The sequence below is a fragment of the Petromyzon marinus genome, chromosome 6 (genome assembly GCF_048934315.1).
Source record: "Petromyzon marinus isolate PM22_M1 ecotype Great Lakes invasive population chromosome 6, UKy_Petmar_22M1.pri1.0, whole genome shotgun sequence".
In the NCBI taxonomy this organism is placed as follows: Eukaryota; Metazoa; Chordata; class Hyperoartia; order Petromyzontiformes; family Petromyzontidae; genus Petromyzon; species Petromyzon marinus.
In genome coordinates this window covers 8,360,978-8,381,525 of record NC_133672.1, presented here as the reverse complement: position 1 = coordinate 8,381,525, position 20,548 = coordinate 8,360,978, and the positions used below count along the sequence as shown (strand labels likewise).

At 48.1% G+C, this 20,548-nt stretch overlaps 2 protein-coding genes across 5 annotated transcripts in view; one reads left to right on the top strand and one right to left on the bottom strand.

Annotated features, from left to right (window-relative positions):
* USP34 (ubiquitin specific peptidase 34) overlaps positions 1-3,302 on the top strand; it is an 82,585-nt gene extending 79,283 nt beyond the window's left edge. For all 4 annotated transcript variants that reach the window (XM_076065017.1, XM_076065016.1, XM_076065015.1 and 1 more), the window contains exons 79-80: positions 325-496; positions 1,946-3,302. In XM_076065017.1, coding sequence (XP_075921132.1) covers positions 325-496; positions 1,946-2,700 — 927 coding nt within the window. In that variant the 3' untranslated portion in view covers positions 2,701-3,302. The remainder of the gene's footprint in view (positions 1-324; positions 497-1,945) is intronic.
* On the bottom strand, positions 3,299-15,662 carry AHSA1 (activator of HSP90 ATPase activity 1). Its single transcript, XM_032948127.2, has 9 exons — positions 15,295-15,662; positions 12,029-12,219; positions 10,698-10,780; positions 10,362-10,479; positions 10,076-10,179; positions 9,647-9,778; positions 6,986-7,087; positions 6,553-6,604; positions 3,299-4,479 (listed from the first exon to the last, which is right to left on the bottom strand). The coding sequence occupies exons 1-9, from the start codon at positions 15,372-15,374 to the stop codon at positions 4,307-4,309; spliced, it is 1,035 nt and encodes a 344-aa protein (XP_032804018.1). The 5' UTR covers positions 15,375-15,662; the 3' UTR covers positions 3,299-4,306.
* Positions 15,663-20,548: the final 4,886 nt, after the last annotated feature.

The window sequence follows — 20,548 nt, the reverse complement described above, 5'->3', positions numbered from 1 at the left end:
TCGACAGGCGGTCATAGCTCTTTGAGTTTGGACTTAAACAGGGGGAGGAAGTCAACAGCATGGATGTCTGCTTTAGATGCACCATGCTATGATTGGTTTGGTAAAATTTTCCCGCAGTTTAATTGTCATGATCTGCCTCCCAGTTTTGCTCAAGAATACATTTTAACGTCATTAAAATAGTTTCGCCCATGCCCACCTGTATTGTCTCCATTGTCTCATCTGTACCTTGGGTGCCGATTCTTTGTTAAGGCTTGGTCACGCCGTGCTGGTGTGATGTGTTGTAACCCCGTGTGTGTGTGTGTGTGCGCATGCGCGGGGACACAGGACCTGCGAGCCCTCTGCCTGCTGCTGTCGGTGCAGTGCCCGCGGCAGCTGGAACCGGCGCTGCTGCCTGCGCTGCAGGAGCTGCTGGGCCGATGCCGCGCCTGGCAGCAGCAGCAGCAGCGCGAGCGGCAACGCGAGCAGCAGCAGGCGGTCGCCTCTGGCAGCGCAAAAGGCGAGCTCGAGAGGGGAAAAGCGGATGCATCGCGTCCCATAGAGAGATCCTGGCTATCAGGCCTCTTGATGCCTTTCTTTTGGCTTCAAAGTGCATATAGGGTTGTTTGTTTACAGTTTTTTTTTTATGTTTATATAGCGTCTATAAATGCAAGTGCATCCCAAGGTTCTTTATGAATATAAATTAAAAAAAAGCTACATTAGAGTAAGAGGGTCAGGAGTCAGGGCATGGAGACACCGTGACGACTCCTGAAGAGCATGATACATGAGAATGTTTTATGGAAATTGTTACCAGCAATTGTCACTGACAATGCATTTGCATTGAGCTACTGCAGAAACTTAGTACGACAGTGGCATAGTGGTAGGGTTCTGTCACGCCACTGAACATTGAGTTTGTTTAAAGTGTGTTTGATGAGCAATGCTTGATCTACAGAAGAACACAATTATTGGTAACCTCCTGTCTGATTGGAAGCTGCCATCCCTTGGCCCACTGGGGGTAGAAACGATCCATAATTGAGCAACTACTTTTACGATAAAAAAACGGTGCTGCAAACGTTACAAGTTGTGGTTGCTGGCAACTTTTTCCCTACAATTGTCCTGGTGTATCGTAGCCTTAAGAGACAGGCACGTGTACCAGTTAGGAGGATGTCTTGATGGGGGTACAAACCAGAGTGGAGGCTTCCAATGAGCTCACTCGCATACCTTCACAATCTACACGTGCAGAGGCGTAGTTGCAGGGCCGTGTGACCACAACTTTACTGGATAAAAATGTAGTTAATTGGCTAATTGTGAAATTACGAATAGATTTTACTTTAGGCTGACGTTTGCTTTACTGCTGATATGCAATGTCTCCAAATATGAAAGATATGCTGTTTGTGAAAAACGTGTTTGCCCGTACTTTAATGCAACTTGTGTAATGCTGTGGCTGCGGTTGCCACACACCTGGCATATGGTACTCTCTGATTCAGTGTGGATGATGTAACATGAAGTCGAGCTGTGGGACAGTGGTGTGTGCAGTACACTGTGAAGCTGGCGACCTAATTTAGATTCCTAGTCATGGCTAATATCAGTGGTGAGTGATAGCTGAATCACCATTTCACACTGACCAGTGTGGTGACGTATGGTTAAACAACTCGCACGACTGACACTGCATAGTCAGGTCTTAAAATTAAATAACAATGTATAACACAAACATGTATTTTCGTACATGATAGTGGTAAAGGTTAGAGTTTGAAATGGTTGTGAATTAATGAAGAGCAAAATGAACAAAACAAGGCCGGTGTTAATATAAGAACCCAGTTGTCGTACCAAAGTTTTACTCGCTGCTCATTGCTCAAAGTTGCAAATCCTGAAGACATTAGATAACTTTATAGTTAATTTTAGCTCGCTTACAGTAATTGTTTTCTCCAATAGCAAATAATATGATGTCGCATATGCGCCGTGTGGACAGGCCTGAGCTCGGACGAGGAGGGGGTCACCCCGCACAAGCGGCGGAGAGTGAGCCGGGACAGCAGCGGTTCGGCCGACGCCGACCTCGCCAAAGGTCCCATCTCCCCGGCGAGCCCAAGCGGCGCCGAGACTGAAGAGAGTCGCGAGTCAGCGCTCATCGACCCCGGCACGGAACAGGACGATGGCCCCCTGGCCCCCGAGCATGTGCCCACACCCTCGGAGGCGAACCGCACGCCGGCTGGTACTTCTCCAGCAACTGGCGGAGAGGACGGCAACCAAAGCGAAGAGATGGAGGCACAGGGCGGTGCGGCCACCAGGAAGGACGAGCCTCTGGCAGACGCAACGCAGGGCGATCACGGGGAATCGTTCAGGCCGGCCGACACGGAACGCTTAGACTCCCCGAGAGCGGTGCACGCCGATGGCAGTGGCGGAGAGGTAGCGGTGGAGGACAGTGGCGTGAAGGCCGAGGTCTCTCCCGGCGAGGGAGCGGCAAAACTTGCAGATGGACCTTCGGATGTCATCGCCACTTCCGCCACCTCCAGCACCTCTGCAGCGCATGGGCAAGGCGACGAGGCAAACTGTAGCGATGTGACGGCGCAGCAGAACAGCGATGAGTTGGCAATGGCGAGCGAAACCCGCAGCCATTCCAGAGGCAGCCCCAGCCCCACGCGACAGCCCGACCCGCTGGAGGCGCTTTGCCGGACCATCGAGTCAGCCATTGCCATCGTAGGAAAAATCCTCAAGTCCACCTCCTGACAGGCCCCAGCTCGTTACTTTGTGGGTAACGTGGGCATATCTCATCGGACTCTGGTTTCACTCTTCCAGAGAAATGCTGAAGTGCGCTCCCCCTTTGGCTGTTCCTGTGCAACGCGCACCACAGCCTGGCGTCTGCAGTGGCCCCCTTTTAATGTTGGACGTGGCAGGCTGTTGTGCGTTTGTGTGTGTGAATAGATCAGTGTTTACTATTAAAACAGTACTAATGTAGTGGTGCTTACGTGGTTGGGCCCAACTAAACGTGGGTGAGTAGAGAAAACACGAACATTTTATTTGGTCTCTGCTTTGCTCACGCATATTACATGTTTTGTTTTTAAATTATGCTTCAATGGCCTGGTTTTTGTGCACAGTTTTCATGTGTTAAAATTACCCCAATATTTTTCCTTTGGTTTGTTTTTAACCGTTGCCAACAGTACAAGATGATTTCTATGTGCACCTCCTGTAGACAAAAATCCTTGTCCTGTGAGCTTCTGTAAATATACCAACCACAGGTAAATTGATTCTGTTAAGAATCCTTTTTTAAATGACGTGGTGTTTGATAATGTTTCCTCTCGTGGAAATAAAAATGACCCTTTAAAGATAAATTTGTACACAGCCTTTATTTGTTGATTATTTCCAAATTTCACATGTGGTAATGTTAGCCAAGCATCATGATCCAAACACCATAAATATTCCTTCTACTGCAGTAGAAAACCTCCGTTTGCTTAAACATTATGTACAACAGACTAACAAACAGGGATACTTTGTTTTATAGTAAATGCACAAATCCTGAAGTACTTTTTTCCTGTTCATCATCTGCCAGTGTTAAAGCAAACCCAAACAAATCGCCCTGGCCTTGTAGATACCGACCTAGGGGCCCAACTCCCTTGCTTTTCAACACAAGTTTGAAGCTTCACAAAGATGTTAATGATTTTAAGTCACTGGAGCACTTGAGTGGTGTATATTTAAGAATAGCGCTGCAGTGACATTGGAACAAAAACAGGGCTCAAGTTCTAAAAAGCAAGTCTTTATTCTCATTGAAGCTTCAAACTTGTTTGCTGGACACAGCCTAGGTTTGTATACAAATACTTCGGTTGCATCTTCCTCCACATGGAGATCTGCTCCAAACTCCAAAGGTCCAATGCAAGCCATGCTTGATAGCTTGGGCAACCATTGTTTTTCCTAAGATATCAAATTGAGCGATATGTGAAACATCTGAATACATTGAAGCTAAATACTGCATAAATCAGATGTGGACATCATTGACTTCTTTGAGGCTGGATCAATTTCAATTAGAACCTGGACAACTGCTTTGGCAGCGTAAAATTTGAAACTGCCATCATTGCCAAACGCTGCATCCATTACTAACAGCCCCTGTGCTATGGTCTGCTTTTTGAACCATTTATTACGTAGCATTTCTTTTCAGTTAGGTGGAATTTAGTAAAGACGACGGTGGCAATGTAGCTTCATCTTCATCTGCTTGTGCTCCACATCTCATTTAGCAGCAGTCTTGCACTAAGTGAATCTGCGTGTGTGATGGACGTTCTGTCGTGTTCATAGTTCACGTTCGGCTGCACGCATCCCTCATTCGTAGCCCGTGGTGTCAAAGTTAGTAGAGTCGGGCCCCGTAACCAAAGGTCAGCTTGATGCCTTCAAAGTAGTAGCGGCGCCAGCCATCACGGGTCAACTCCTCCTCATTGGTGGGCACGCCCTCGCAGCACAGCGCCAGCTCCGTCTCCACCCCCTTGTCGGTGAGCACCAGGGTCACGTCTGCGTGGTGCTCTGCTCGCGCAGTCCGCACAGCAGCGACAGCAACCGTCATCCATGACCAGCGCACGAGCATGGAAGGCGCTGCGCTTTACATTGACGCTCGCGCTGTGAAGCGTGTACGACACATCCTATTCGTCAATTAAAACATTCTGCACTCGCCATAAAGTGCATCGAAATGTGCTTGCAAGAAACTTATTTTTTGAAACGCACACGCCTGTTGTTGGGAAATGGACACGTAGGCTCACGCATTGATTCGCCTCCAGTAGGTGTTTGTTACTAGTCCCAAATCAGGACAATTATGAAGCAGTTTGAATCCTTGCATGCCCATCCAGTGCTAAAAGAACTGGTTAGCATCCGTCATGTACTATTTGTACACGGCGGCATCCAATAATTTGCTTCATCTTTAATGATGAGTTTGCGCATGGATACTTTTGTAAATGTCAACAGATTTAGATAAAAGATAGTGGTTGGTCCAACAAAATATCAAACTAATTTAGGCCAAAATAATCTACTTTTGACCTTGTGAACACTGGTATCTGACTGGGCCTTGCATTGAAAAACTGCAGTGCCCATATTGTCAGAATATCAAACCCTCTTAAATTAACTCGTTGAACACGCATTTACCTTTTAGGTTTTTGTGCCGACTAGGAAACACTATCACGCATTCTTGGTTCTTTTGGTAAAGTCACGTTGAAGGGAAACAATAAAATATATATAAAACAAAATTCTCACGACGTTTCGACTGCAACACAAGCAGTCATCAGGTGTGAAAACCAACGGCAAGAACATTTGAAAGAAGTGGCGGTATTTATTTTTAAACGTTAGCGCCACGGATAGCGATCTGACAGTTTGTTCATCTATGTTCGGAAAAGAGGACGGGGGAGACGAAAAATTAATGTATGTGGTCCGAAAGCCACCGTAAGCGTGAACAATCAAGACCCGAAATGGTTGATCAAATCCTTACAATGATTGCTAAGGCAGAATCATCTTCTCGGTTGAAATTGTCTCTGTGTATATGTGGATAGCCTCATGAACGAATCTCTCATGGTAGCCAGATGGCTTGCAAAGAACCTCTCTCTTGGAGAAGTCAATGTCATGTGAGCCTACTGAATTATAACAATGATCTGCCACGGCCGAGGTGTTGGTCCTACCGTGTTTCAGGTCTGCTTTGTGTTCACGAATGCGGTCCGAGACATGTCGTTTGGTTTCTCCAATGTAACTACTACCACAGAGGCAACTTAGTTTGTAGACACCAGGGTACTGTATGTCCGGAATCACATCTTTTACAGACAGAACCAGATCACGGATTTTATGGAATGTGTTGAAACGGACCTGGATCTTGTGTGTATTCAAGATTTTGGAGATCTTTTTTGTGATCCCCGCAATGTAGGCTCACATGACATTGACTTCTCCAAGACAGAGGTTCTTTGCAAGCCATCTGGCTACCATGAGAGATTCGTTCATGAGGCTATCCACATATACAAACACAGACAATTTCAACCGAGAAGATGGATTCTGGCTTAGCAATCATTGTAAGGATTTGATAAACCATTTCAGGTCTTAATTGATTGTTCACGCTTACGGTGGCTTTCAGACAGCACACATAAATTTTCGTCTCCCCCCTCCTCTTTTCCGAACATAGATGGACTCATCCATCTAAACAAACTGTCAAATCGCTATCCGTGGTGTGCTAACGTTTAAAAATAAAAAAAAATAGGAACCGCCACTTCTTTCAAATGTTCTTGCCGCTGGTTTTCACATCTGATGATGACTGCTTGTGTTGCAGTCGAAACGTCGTGAGAATTTTATTGTTTTATATATATTTTATTGTTCTATTGTTTCCCTTCAACGTGACTTTACCGAAAGAACCAATAATATGAATCACTGCAGTCACGAAAGCTTTAAATCAAAATTTGACTATCACGCATGCGTCACTTTAGTGTGCCTATTTTAAGGTACAATATTAATATTCAATGTTAAAATTGGATGCAAGTGGTCTTCCTATTTTAGACCATGATACTGCGCACTAGGCGCTAAAGAACAATGTCGGGTTAAACATAGAAGAGCACCCATTCCGTCACTCACCAGCTGGCCACGTCCTGTACCGCCACTTCATCACTATCCTCTCGTTGGGGACCTGGAAAGTGACAAAAAGCATAACGCAACAACTGTTGCAGCCAGGGTTATCCAACCGAGGCCATTACAACAGAAATATGTATGTTTGAACTCTCGCACCGTACATAGCCAACCGTGCTAATTGGAGGTGCGGGGGAAGGACGACAAACTAAACACAAAGCAGTTCTAAACAAATTCGTTTTCAATGGCTTCTGAATATTGGAAGAGCGTTCCAGACGGCCGCAGAACCGCATCTGAAAGCGTGCAACGCAGTGAACGTATAAAAGTGAATTTGGTCATAAAAATACGAACTGCTGGCAGGATGCGTGTGACGAGTGTTGTTGAGTTCAAGGGTAAGAGTGTTTCCACTAGGGTGAGTGAAATGTTCTCGAGAACCGCGTACCAGCTGCACATAGTAACCGCTGACATTCCCGTTGAGCAGACTGAACTTTCCGCCAGGCTTGGGATCCACCTCGGCAGGTGCACGTGTGAATGCCTGCACAAGCTGCAAAGCACAATGCAAAGATCCGCCATGTAGCCTCACCATACTATTGGGGCAAGTGATGTTAGCGAGCAGCACCGATTCCCATCGGTACCGCACACCAGGAGGTTGGTGGCCACCACGATGTCACCAGGTACTCACCTGAGGCTGAGTCGACCTATGGGAGGATCATGACTGGTTTAGGTAAGTCATTAGTGGCTGTGCGCGCAAATAAAACTTGGATCACTGGGTTTGTAATGCAGCGCACCTACCACTACACTACCACTCCCCACAAGCACATGAAACAATTTGTTATTTTACCAGGTAAGGCTGACAAGCTATATAGCTCTTTTACAGGAGTGACCTCGCCACAAATAGCTCAATAAAGTGGCTTATATGAAAATGTATAGCAGCCAAATACTCTAAATGCATGTTTCTAAATGTGGAGGGAAAAGCCTGAGGACCCGGAGGTTGGGTTCATACCCACGACCTCCTGCACACCAGGTGAGGGAGTTAACATCTCGTCACTGCAACGCCCCACATACGGCATCAGCTGCCATTCACCACTGGGAGTGATGTCACCACAGCACTCGTGCCAGCCTAGGTACAATACAATTTTGAAATGCATGCCTATACAGGCCACCATACTTCAATAGGGATTACACTGTTGGTACGGCTATTTTAATACACGCAATGGACAGGGAGGACAAGATCAATGGGTTCACATATGCTCATGCATCATGTACGTTGACTCAAGAGCGCAGACGTTTTGTCACCACGTCTACACCTCTATATAAGGAACACAACAGGTGGACTTCACAAATCTGGCTGTCGCCTGATGAAGCTAGTTGTAATTACTGGCGAAACGTCGTACTCAAATTGTAAATGTTGTGGCTTGGCTCTCCAACACACCGGCGTGCTGTACTAGTGACGAATTGGCATGTTTTGTTTAAGTGACAACCCTGACTAGTTGGCTGTGTCGGGTGGTGGCGGGTTTAACGACACATTTATATATTTACGCAATCTAATCCAAAAAACCTCTATTATGGAGCCTAAGTATACTTTGAGGCTATATGAAGTCTCGATGACTCACTGACAGGATGTCACAAGACAGACTCAGGTTTTAAGAATTTGTAATACGCTGGCAGTGGTACACTAACAAAAGTCACATTCGCCAATAATGCCCTGAAATGGAAAAATATATACAGGGTAGTCCTCTTCTTACGATGGAGATGCGTTACGACGACCCCATCGTAAGTCAAAAATATCGTAAGTCGAAGATGGCCTAGCCTACCCAGGAGTCTTAAAGAATGGTGATAATTTAGCAAAACAGAGCAATTTACAGTACCGTATAAACTATATACTGTACGTATTTATTAATTACAATACTGTATTGCACAGTAAAATGTAAAGTAAAAAAACAAGGTAAATTCTTAGCCTACCTATATGAACTGCAATTTAATAGAAAGTTTTTTCAGGAAACAATCCTATCTGTTATAAAAACTTGGAACTAAAATTGGGCTTTGAAACACACAAAACACAAAAAAACACACGCGCTAACACCGAGACAACTTAACTCCGTCAACCGCTGGTGAGAGTGAGGCATCACACAAGGCGGGAGATGCGTACATCCCGGCAGCGTCCCAACGTACAGTATCGTACCTCATATGCTACTGCGTTTGCCTGCTGCACGAAATTTAAAATATTTAACAATTTTGTCGTATCGCCATCGTAAGATCGGAATATCGTAAGTCGGACCACCGTAACTCGGAGACTATCTGGAATAAGTAATGTTTTAGGCAATGGCCCTTCACTTACATCCACCAGTCTGGTCTCTATCTGCGATATGAGGGGCCATTGCATGAAACGTCAACCATTATATTTTTTTCCTTTTAAAGCAGTGTAATTGGCGAACGTCCAGGTTTTATGGATAAACTGAAATGTTAAACGCACTCACACATCCACTCAGCACCAGCCTCAGATCATTAACGATTCACATCAACACTTTCTTCTAATCAGCTGGTGTAAGAGTTACCATTTAATGTAACCTTTTAGACACAAAGCGAGTGTCTGTCAAATCCAATAACATTAGTTGTCCTGTCAATGACAATAAAAATACAACTTTGAAATTTTTTTTGTAATTCTATACAATTCAAGCGCACTGCTTTATAGAACTGCATCGGTTCAGGACTTCACAAAGACAAAGATCCTCTGTATACTCTTTGGTTCTATTCGGTATATAGAACCAAAGAGTATGGATCCTTGCAGTCACGAAAGCTTCAAATCTAGAATCCTCTGTATAACCTTAACAGATGTTGAGAAAGTGCTTTTAGCGACCACCTATGAAGGCCAGCACAGCACACTAATGGGTGAGTGGCCAGCACCACGCCCGACCGCCTTTGTCTCCCCAGCGGCGAATTTTAGGCAGCACACCATGGAACTCATTTGAGGCCGAGTCGATCTAGGGGAGGCCCAGGACCGGTTCAGATAATCGTAGCTTGTTGGCCGTGAGCGGGAATGGAACACGGGTCACCGGGTGCGTAGCGCAGCATAGCGCTAACCGTGAGCAGTACTGGACCATACCTCCTGGCGCACAAAGACCTGGAAGAGATCCATGGGCGAGGTGGTGAAGGTCTCGCTAAGGTTCACGCGGCATGTCTCGAACTTGCCGCCGTTGCCTGGCCCCTTAGGGATGGACCCACCACCATATGCTCCCTTTGGAAACATTCAACACCAACAAGAGATTAACGTTTTATTTGGCACATCCACTGATGATGAAGTATAACATATTCACACGCTTTTATATTTTATTGTTGTTCATGCCTTAAGATATTACAACCCTATTATTTTTATACGTACAGGTTTGTTGAAGTCCTGACAGGGCCAAGGTTTCATGCAGTAAAGTTTCAAGCTTCATGGCGACTTTGACTAAGGCACTCTTGTATGGTCACCCTCCTCCTTCCTGCCAACTTGTGACCCCCTGACTTTGGAGAAGTCAGGAAATCCCAATACCTGCTTCTTCACTGGGTCCAGTTTGAGCTTTGGGGCCTGAACTCCGTTGTCCTTCTCTGCTGGAGCACCATCCTTGGCAGGCAGGATCATTCCTTGAGTGAACTCTGCACAAGGCACGAGCGTACATACGTCAGTGGAAATTACGGGAATTACCGAACGATCACTCTTCCACATCAAGTGGCCTCGAGGATGTAAATTGCACGGCGTAACCATCACAAGGCAAGTCACAACGAACCGTGGCGATGTTTAACGCTCTTTGGTTCGAAGCCACACAAGCACGACTTGCCTGATTTGACCTTGCTCATGTAGGCGGCGAGCGCTTTACGAATGCCAGCCTCTCCGGCCGTCCTCATGAGCTGCAGGAGGTCGGTGTCTGGCTCGCCTGACTTCAAGCTCACCGATACCTGTGGGGGGATTCGCGAGATACATTTTTGCAGGGGCTTTGAGAATACGATCGAAAATCAGCAACTTAATAAACGCTAGACGAGAAAGATAAATCTCTTCCGTGGTTCTACGACCGCACACTGTGCTGGGAAACGCAGCGTGCGTGACGCTGGGAGATGTGGCGCACGTGTCGCAAGAAAACGAGGCATGCGCAAAGAAGCCTGGAGGTGCCACTTACGTCGATGTCGTCCACGTCGTTTTCCTCCGAAAGGTTGGGGATATTCACGATGCCGTTATACTTCACTCCGGTTTTTGATGTCCCTTTGTGAGCAGAAACATTTTCACTTCTTTAGAAATGTTTTTTGTGCTTAGTTACGGATTACACACCAATACAATTCGGATTGTGTAGCTTCTAAATGCAATGTAAACTCAAGACGCCATACTGAAGCTGACTGCCATCGTGGTGTATTTTTGAACGTAGTGTTTGCTCCAAACGCAATCAGTGAACGGGGTAGCGCCAGGGCTATTGGATGTGGTCAGAAAATTAAGAGTTAAAAGTATTCAGAGAAACTCTTCAATAGACTTTGGTCACACCCTGTACAAATACTTTATGGGAAGTCACATTTACAGTCCATAAAACTCCTATTTCATATTTACAACAAATTAACTGTTTATAAAAGTACACCTTTGTGTTTATGGGTTGTGGAAAAATCTAAATGTAAAAAAATATAACAGCTATCTCAAGAATGTTTAAGGTTCAGTGTCACATACAAAAAAACACACATTTTTCACATTGGCAACTCTAATTTAGATTGCAGCATGCCATCAGCCCAATTTGTTTTGTAAAAAATATATATTTCCATATAAAAGTGCGCACAAACTTGCATTTTTAAGATAGGGTTGCTGGGCGACAGCACCCGAGGTGAACAACTTGTTTGAAGGCTGTGCCCATGAACTCATCCGACCTGGCGCCAGCATTTCTAAAGATTCCGTTTGGAACAAAAAAAATAGGATTCCAGACAGGAGGGGGCAGAAAGGCCCTGTGGCCATTTCCGCCTGTTGAGGGGACAGGAGGAGGGGGGGCAAAACAAAATGCTGACTCATCCTTTCTAGATTTAAAGCTTTCGTGACTGCAAGGATCCATACTCTTTGGTTCTATTCGGTAAAGTCACGTAGGTAAAAAATAAAACAAAAATCACGACGTTTCGGCCACAACACAAGCGGCCTTCATCAGGTGGCCGAAACGTCGTGATTTTTGTTGTTTTATTTTTTACCTACGTGACTTTACCGAATAGAACCAAAGAGTCTGACTCATCCTGTCAGGCTCGTAGCTAGATATAAGACAGGTCCTCTCTGAGGCGATATTTCCCTGTGCCGTGTGTTGTGTCCTCCAAAGCTTCTTCAGGAACTGAATTCGTGAGCGAATCGTCGGCCATCACACCGAAAAAACATGGGAGAGTTAAGGGAGCAGCACAACCGCAAAACCCCGACGCAGTCGATGCGTTTGTTGTTTTGCGTGCGCGTGTGAACGCTTCCCCATCCTGGGGTCGCTAAGGTGTGCGCGCCCACCTTTCCACGCGAGGCCGATGTCCCACTCGTAGAAGACGATCAGCTTGCCCTTGCGGTTGTTGCAGGAAGCTTCGCCCTCGATGCGCGTCACCTCTGTGACCTCGCAGACGCCCTGGGCACCCTCCACCTTCACGGCTAGCAGCAGCTCCTTGAGGAGCATCTCGGACCAGTGCGTCACATCCCGCTCCGTCCTAGCCCCATCGCAAATCACCGTGGGTTAAGTGCATTTGTGACACAGACCGGCGCCTTAATTTCTAAATGTGAGGGAGAAAAAGTGATTTCTAATTTAAATATTTGACCCCTTCATGACTTGCTGGCGAGTGTGACTACACAGTAAGGATTATGCCGGTGCAGCGATCCAATTGTTAATTCGGGAATGAATTATTTTATGGTTTACTTTGTACTTGACACTTGTTTACTAGTTTGAGTCATTTGTAGTTTTGTTCAGTCCAATAACCTAAGTGTAACTTTGCCATATCATTTGTATAAATTGCAATCAAGTTGATGCATGTATTATGAGCATAAGATTCAAGTTTCATCGATACATTGTGACATGCCCTCGTAGCGATATACCTAACCCCTGTCATCGGAGCAAGCACTGTGGTAGGAATTTGGACAATGTTCGGAATCGATGGTATTTGCTTGTAAAACAGTCACTTGATTGAAGCAATTCACTTTCAGGAATTGCTTCAATCAAGTCGGTTTTGGAGATGCAGCAGCCTGCGTGTCTGTATTTCTGGGGTAAGGTGAGAAACAGAAACAGCTCCTAAATCTCTCTTATATCTTCTCCATCCCGCTGCCCTCAAAGCATTGCGCACAAGCAGGTAAATATCATCAGCCGCATCACCAACCAACCGTTACCATCTGCGGTGCTTAAAAAGTAACCAAGTAACCTCCCCAGCCACCGCTTTTTCCAACTGATGGAAACGCTATGAGGACGTCTCAGCCGCGAATGAGCCGCTGGGGCTCGACACATTCTGGACTAAACATCTCAGCCGTTTAAATGACGCAACACAAATATATACGACAGTTTCTCTCTCTCTCTCTCGTAACTGCAAGGCTGCTTGATGTTTCATTGAACGTTTCAAGCCACCATTTATTTCTCTTGAGATGACACTGCGTGGTCATTAACATATGTAGGCTTGACGTCGCACTCCCATAATGGGTCACCTGTAAGTCAAACATTTTATTCCCATTCATTCACGCTCACGCAAAAGGGCACACAACCAGTACGGGGGCACGGCCAGTACGGTACAATGCCTGGACGTGCGGTTAACACAAGATCAGAGGGCGATTTTGCCTCATTGCCTCTTCCCTTCAGCTCCCCGACCACACGGGGTGCAATGCGTCGCCCCAGGCGCTAGGGGGCGCTGTGTTCGCATGTGCGGCGCTCGGGTGAAAAACAACAGCGTCCGCCGATCGGCACCGGGGGCAGTGTTGGGCCATGCGGTGCGACGCATTTGTGTTAACGGGCGAATCGTAACAGTTGCACGGTAACCATAATATAGTTTATATTGGGTTTTTTTTGTTGGGGGGGTGGAGGTGGGGTTAGATCGCGCAAATAATAATGAGTCGTTAAACCCGTGACCACCCGACAGTTTTACGACACATTTATATTTACGCGATTTAAACCAAAACATATTGTGGATATTGGTCGCGAAAGCCTACGTGATAATAAGTTGCACGGCAACATGGGGAAGACCCACGGTTGGGGTTAGTTAGGAACAGGTTTAGGGGTTGTGGCGGTAAGGCAGATAGTTTGAGTTAGTGTTCAGGATCGAGTTAAGAGTCTGGGGTAAGCGATATGTTTAACACGTAGGCTTTCGCGACCAATATTATTCATACTAAAGGTTTTTGGGTTAGATCGCGTTATTTATAAATGTGTCGTAACCCTCCACCACCCGACACGGCCAAACAGTAAAAAATGTGTCACAACACACCGGTGGGCTAAAGTAGTGAACTATTTGTCCTTTGTAAACATGACACATTTTTTTACTGTTTGGCCGTGTCGGGTGGTGGAGGGTTACGACACATTTATAAATAACGCGAACTAACCCAAAAACCTTTATTATGAGTAAGCGATATGGTTGGAGTTCGGGTTATTGATAGGTTGGCCAACCGATTGGCTGCAGCATGGTTACTCACGGCATCTCACACTGGGAGCAAGAGCACGAACGATGCGGCCACGCACTGCCTCGTTTAAACGATGAGAGCCGGGGACGTGATGGGAGATCAACGAAAACGCGCGCGCCCACCAAAACCTCGCACAAGGCTCGAGTGGCAACCCGCTTAACCCGTCCCACCAACCACAAACATCGTCAAACAAAAGGCGACGGCGCCTCCACCCCTCGACCATCCTTCTGGCACCTTCTCAGACGTGGGACAGCGCCCTCTTATCGACCCAAGCGGAACAGAGTTCCCTTGCCGTCCCTGCGTCTCAAGATATTCCAGTCACCCGTGTGTCGTTGTTACTCTGCCCCCAATACTAATGTCTCCCCACACCCCTAAGCCCCGTGGTAACCCGAACCGCCGTGACCCCACTGGTTCGCGTCCTGAGTTACAGCTAGCAAGGTCCCTCTGGCTCCGAAATCAAAGCTCATTTTGATCCCTCCCCCACCCCACCCAATTACCTATGTTGTCCCTCTGTCTCCAGTCTTTAGATCCCAGGTCCTCGCTGTTGGATGTTCCCCAGGTATATCTCTCTCTGGTCCCCTCCGGGTCCCCGTAGTAATTCCCGATATCCCAAGTATTATTGGTGCCCTGGGTTTACTACCTCCCTTGGTACCATTGGCCTAGCTATCGAATCGTTCAGTGCAACTGCACCGGGGTCCACGGGCAGAAGGGACCCAAGGCCCCGGGATCCATGACGCTGAGAGGATGCGGGTGGTGGTGGTGGTGGGGGAGCATTGGAGAGGCGGCCCCATTTCCCTTCTTGCACCAAGGCCGACTCGCACCACGTTACGCCACTGCCGATCTCCGCCGAGTCGTCTCTCGTCCCACTGAGGTCTCCTTATCCACCCCCACCACAGGCAACGTAAGGGGCCTCCAAGGCGGCCCCAGCCCCCCCTATCAGTCAATTATTATTGCCCTAGCCCCCCACACTCAGCCACCCCTAGCTCCCAACAATTGCTGCTCTCCTCCTTTATGCTGACAACGACCCCCCACCACCACCACCACTTATCCCATCTCCCAGGTCCCCACGCCGCTAGGCTTCCCAACCCACTGCCCCCCCCTCGACACCATCTGTCCCCGCCGGCGGCCCCCACCAGTGCCAGTTGTTGACGTTGGTCGCGTCGGCGCGCTCCTCCACGATCCAACGCGGGTCGCCCTCGCCCCACTTGGCCATGACAGGGAGAGGAGGAGGAGGGTTGGTGGTGGTGGCGGTGGCGGGCGGGCGGGCGGGAGCGGCTCCTTCCTCGCAGCGCTCGGGAGAATTTACGCGAGGCAACGGCGGCGGCGGCGACGACCGGAGAAGCAGTGACCAGGGGGAGGGTAGGTGAGGAGGAGGAGGCTGGTCGAGGGAGGGGGGGTGCTCGTTTATCGCAGTCGGCGGCGAGCAGAGCAGAGCGGCGCTGCCACCTCCACCACGCGGCCCGGCGACTTCACCTCTGACCCGGAAGGAGAGAAGCTTCCCGAACCGGCAACACGAGAGAAGCGGGCGGCGGCCCACAGCCAATTAGCGCGCGGCACCGACGCGCCACGCCAAGGCCACGTGGTTGGTCGTCGTGGTGGTGGTGCGGTGGCTTATGATGAGGGGGAGTCACGTGGTGGTGGTGGTGAGGGAGGGTGAGGTGCACGTGGTTCAGTTCATAGTTCCATTTATTTGGTATAGCCCTGCGAGCCATTCGGCTCTTAAATCGGGTGCAACCGCAACAAACAAGAAACAAAATACATGAACAATAAAACATCTTAAAGTGACTGTGTGTGACTTGGTGCAAACAGAAAATCCAGGGGAAAAAAACATCAAAATATTCCTGAAAAAGCACCGTGCACCAACGCTGTGTGCAAAAATCCCTGTGAGGGTGAAGTGCGTTGGGTAAGTTAGTCACGTGGTCATGGTGAGGTGCGTGGTGAGGGTGAGTGATTCACGTGGTCATGGTGAGGTGCGTGGTGAGGGTGAGTTCATAGTTCATTTCATAGTTCATTTATTTTGGTATAGCCCTGTGAGCCATTCGGCTCTTGAATCGGGTGCAACCGCAACAAACAAAAAACATGAACAAGAAAACATCTTAAAGTGATTATGTGACTGTGCAAACAGAAAATACAGGAAAAAAAATATCAAAATATTCCTGAAATAGCACCGTACACCAACGCTGTGCGCAAAAAATCCCAGTGGGATGCAAGTCAAAATAACAACAACAACCACAAGACAACTAAGATTAAGGCCATCAGTCAACTCCGTATTACAATAAACAAAAACATGGCCAAAAAAAACTTTTCGAAATCACCAAAATAAAAGCCATAAATCCAATGTAACAGTGATCATAGGGACTGTGACCCAATTTTTTACAATAAACTATATAAATTAATTATAACACCAAAATCTATAGTGATTCACGTGATCATATGGTGAGAGAGGGTGAGGTGCCTGGTGAGTGAGTCACGTGGTCATAGTGAGGTACGTGGGGTCAGTCACGTGGTCATAGTGAGGTACGTGGTGAAGGTGAGTCACGTGGTCATTGTGTGTGAGTGTGAGGTGCGTGGTGAGTCACGTGGTCATGGTGAAGTGTGGTGAGGGTGAGTGACGTGGTCATGGTAAGGGAGTGTTAGGTGCGTAGTCAGGGTGGGAGTGAGACACGTGATCGTAGTGAGAGAGCGTGAGGAGCGTGGTGAGGATGAGTGAGTCACGTGGTCATAATGAGGGAGAGGTGCGTGGTGAGAGTGGGTCACGTGGTCACGGTGAGGGTGAATGAGTGAGACACGTGATCATAGGGAGGGTGAGTGAGTCACGTGGTAATGGTGAGAGGGTGAGATGCGTGGTGAGGTGAGGGTGAGGTGCGTGGTGAGGTGAGTGAGTCACGTGGTCATGGTGAGAGAGGGTGAGGTGCGTGGTGAGGTGAGTGAGTCACGTGGTCATGGTGAGAGAGGGTGAGGTGCGTGGTGAGGTGACTGAGTCACGTGGTAACGGTGAGAGGGTGAGGTGCGTGGTGAGGTGAATGAGTCACGTGGTCATGGTGAGAGGGTGAGGTGCGTGGTGAGGTGAGTGAGTCACGTGGTCATAGTGAGAGACGGTCAGGTGGGTGGTGAGGTGTGTCACATGGTAATGGTGAGAGGGTGAGGTGGGTGGTGAGGTGAGTCACGTGGTCATGGTGAGAGAGGGTGAGGTGCGTGGTGAGGTGTGTCACGTGGTAATGGCGGGAGGGTGAAGTGGGTGGTGAGGTGAGTCACGTGGTCATGGTGAAAGGGTGAGGTGGGTGGTGAGGTGAGTGAGTCACGTGGTCATGATGAGAGTGGGTGAGGTGGGTGGTGAGGTGTGTCACGTGGTAATGGCGAGAGGGTGAGGTACGTGGTGAGGTGAGTCACGTGGTCATGGTGAGAGACGGTCAGGCGCATGAGGGTGAGAGTCAATGAGACACGTAGCTATGGTGAGATGGGGTGAGGTGCATGAGTGGTAGTGAGTGTGAAATCCATGCATGGCAAAAGACTTTATAGACGTGGTCACTAGAGGCTGTAACTACTGCTGCCAGAATGTTTTATCTTGCTGTGGGGAGTTTGGACCATAAACTACGCTAAATCACTCCTCTGGCACCGCTTGCGAGATCTAAATCAGTATTTTTCATTTTCAAGAGGCGGTTCAAATGTTAGAGCAAATCGTTTTTTTTTTACGCGCAAAAAAAGAATCGTTTACAATGCAATTTGCTTTTATAAAGTGTCGTGAGTTGTGTCGGTATTTGATGACTTTTACAGCAGAAAATTATGGGGGTCGAATGCTCCAAAGGCAATTGACGCGACCGTTTTGACCGGTAGAAGTGAGAATTGAGACAATTCACAGATAGAGAGAGACACGGTCATAAGATGCATTTCTTGAGCCTGGATGTGAACTGGTGCGGAGACCCGGCAAGTGCAAGATATACAGTGGGAAGAGACTTCTAGTCTGCAGCAGCAGAGAGAAAGACGCCTCATGCCGAGCACAGGTTAACCGAGAGCGTTGAAGGCCTTGGTTGCTGGGGCACGCTGCAATGTTGACCCAATCACTGCTCTGAAAAATACGGATACACTGTCATTATAATTCACAATGGCTTACGTTTCACGTGCAGACCTTGTTGGTAGCAGTGAAGGGATGAATGGTGGGTGACTCGACCGGAATGAATATAAGAATGTGTGCATGCCGGTGGAATGCACGATGATGACGATGCTCCCCAGCGGGATTTGTGGAAATTGATGTTAAGGCAGGACAATTGAAGGCCAGGTGAAATTGTGGCTCGAATGTGGTTTTGAATGGAGGTGAATTACAACTGCTGCTTTGCTGTTAAACATGAAGCCTGGGGTAGGACTGTTAACCCCTCAAGAGGACGATAATACATTTGCTGTCTTGAGGCAATTTCCCTGCGGTGTCTCTCATAGGATTTCTTTTTTCATGGAGAACTTTCCAGAATGTTTAATTCTCCACGTATCCAATTATTCTATTCATTGCTGGTGTCATGCTGCGTGGCTTCTTCCAAAACCCAAGGTTCAATCATTTGCCCCCAGACCACCAAATGAAAGTGCCATTATTTTGAGGGAGTAGAGAAGTGGCACTGTGCCACCGTGGTATAAGCAAAACGGATCCGAGTTTGATTCCCAGCCATGGCTAACATCAGTGGCGAGTGACGTCTGACCTTGTGCTGGGCACTTTCACCATTCACCAACGTGCACTGGAACATGGATTTGGGTAGATCTTCATCCAGCAGTGGATTGACAAAAGCTCTGTGTGGTGGGTAATTGTCAGGCGTAATACGCCGCCACCACTACTGGAAAATATGTAGCTCCAGTCAGGACCCAACAGGGGGCAACAGCGGGTCCGGCCTGCACCAAGTAGTACTGGTGGGTCAGGCAATCTGGAGGGCGGTTAGGAACCGGAGGTGGACACCCCAGGCCCCCAGTGGGGGCTGGGGGATTGCGCAACAACCTAGGTCCCTCCAGAAGGTTCCAGAGAGTGGGCGTGGCCAGGGGCGGAGTGACCCTGGGAGCCCCATAAAAGCCGGACCCCAGAGCGGCTCGGGCAGTCAGCATCAAGCTGAATACCGAAGAGCTCGCCTGAAGACCAGGACCCTGAAGATCCCTGGACCCGACGTCTTTATCAGGGCCGGGTCTGAGTGGGCCAGTGGTCGAGACCCGAGGACCTTGGCTGGGTCGGGTCAGCCTCCCCTAGGTCCCGTTAGCCGGAGGGCTAAGATTAGGGGCCATTACCCCTTCGTGTTAGGGACCCCGTGTGTTATTGTTAAATAAATACGTGTTGCCTCCTAAAGAAGACTCCGTCTTCATACAACCCACTACACATGCGACAAGCGCATTTAACGAATTCCTAACGCTTAAAACTATTTTTGGAAGCGATTTCTTTGATGGCTTGGTGCAGTGGTAGTGAAGGCGGAGCTAAAAGGGGCACGCAGGTTAAGCCGTATGGGAGCCCATTGAGGCGTGACACTTTGGCGTAAGATGTGTGGTAATTGCAAGGTGGGAATGGAAAAATTACACGAACGTTAATTAATTGCTAAAAACAGCAAATATCGCGAAGATTATACGGTGCAGTCTTGAACATAGATATATTTGATTATGGTGGTGGAGTGGTGGAACAGTGGTTTGCGCACTGCCGCTGCAGCATTCACCAAACATTTGTTGTATATGTGTATGTAGACAACCGTGCTGATCGCAGCTGCGGGGGAAGGACAAAGAAAATTAACTAAAGCAGTTCGAAAGAAAAATTCGTTACAATCTCGATTTAAAAGTTCATAGCTCCGGTGGCTTCCTAATATCGGAAGAGCGTTCCAGACAGCCGCAGAAGCGCATCTAAAAGCGCGCGATGCAGTGACTCTCTTTGTTCGATAGCTCGCCAAAAGCCGCTGCGACATTGTTGTCCTCATGTCAATACTAGGCTCGTCATGAGGACGAGGAGGAGACAGACTGGAGGAAGCAAGGGAAGAGAAGGACAGATGGCAAAATTGTCACGTTTCACGTGTATCTGTGTAACCAGTTGAGAACTCGAGATACCAGCATGAGTCGTTTGCAAGAGTGACCTCGGGCACCTAATAGACTGGAAGGGATGAGCTCGGGCAAAGGAGAGATAAGAGGAAGGAAATGAAGGGGAGGAGAGATGGAAACAGACTGGAGGAACAGCGGAAAGAGATGACACATAGAGTGGGGTGGAGTGCTTAGAAGGTGCAGGAAGAGGGGGGAGCAGGAGGATGGAAGAGCGACTGGAGGGAGGGAGGGGATGAGACTGGCAGGCACAGCTGTGCTCCGGTGCTGACTGAGATCTTGGAACGACGTATTTATTCCTATGGGAGCTGATGGGAAGTGTTGTTGGGGGAGGGGGGTGCTACT

Coding starts and splice junctions, on each gene's coding strand:
- AHSA1 (XM_032948127.2), bottom strand. CDS start 15,374: ATGGCCAAGTGGGGCGAGGGCGACCCGCGTTGGATCGTGGAGGAGCGC. Junction 10,180..10,361: donor CATGAGCAAGGTCAAATCAG/GCAAGTCGTGCT, acceptor TGCCTTGTGCAG/AGTTCACTCAAGGAATGATC. Junction 7,088..9,646: donor AGGTCTTTGTGCGCCAGGAG/GTATGGTCCAGT, acceptor TGTGCTTTGCAG/CTTGTGCAGGCATTCACACG.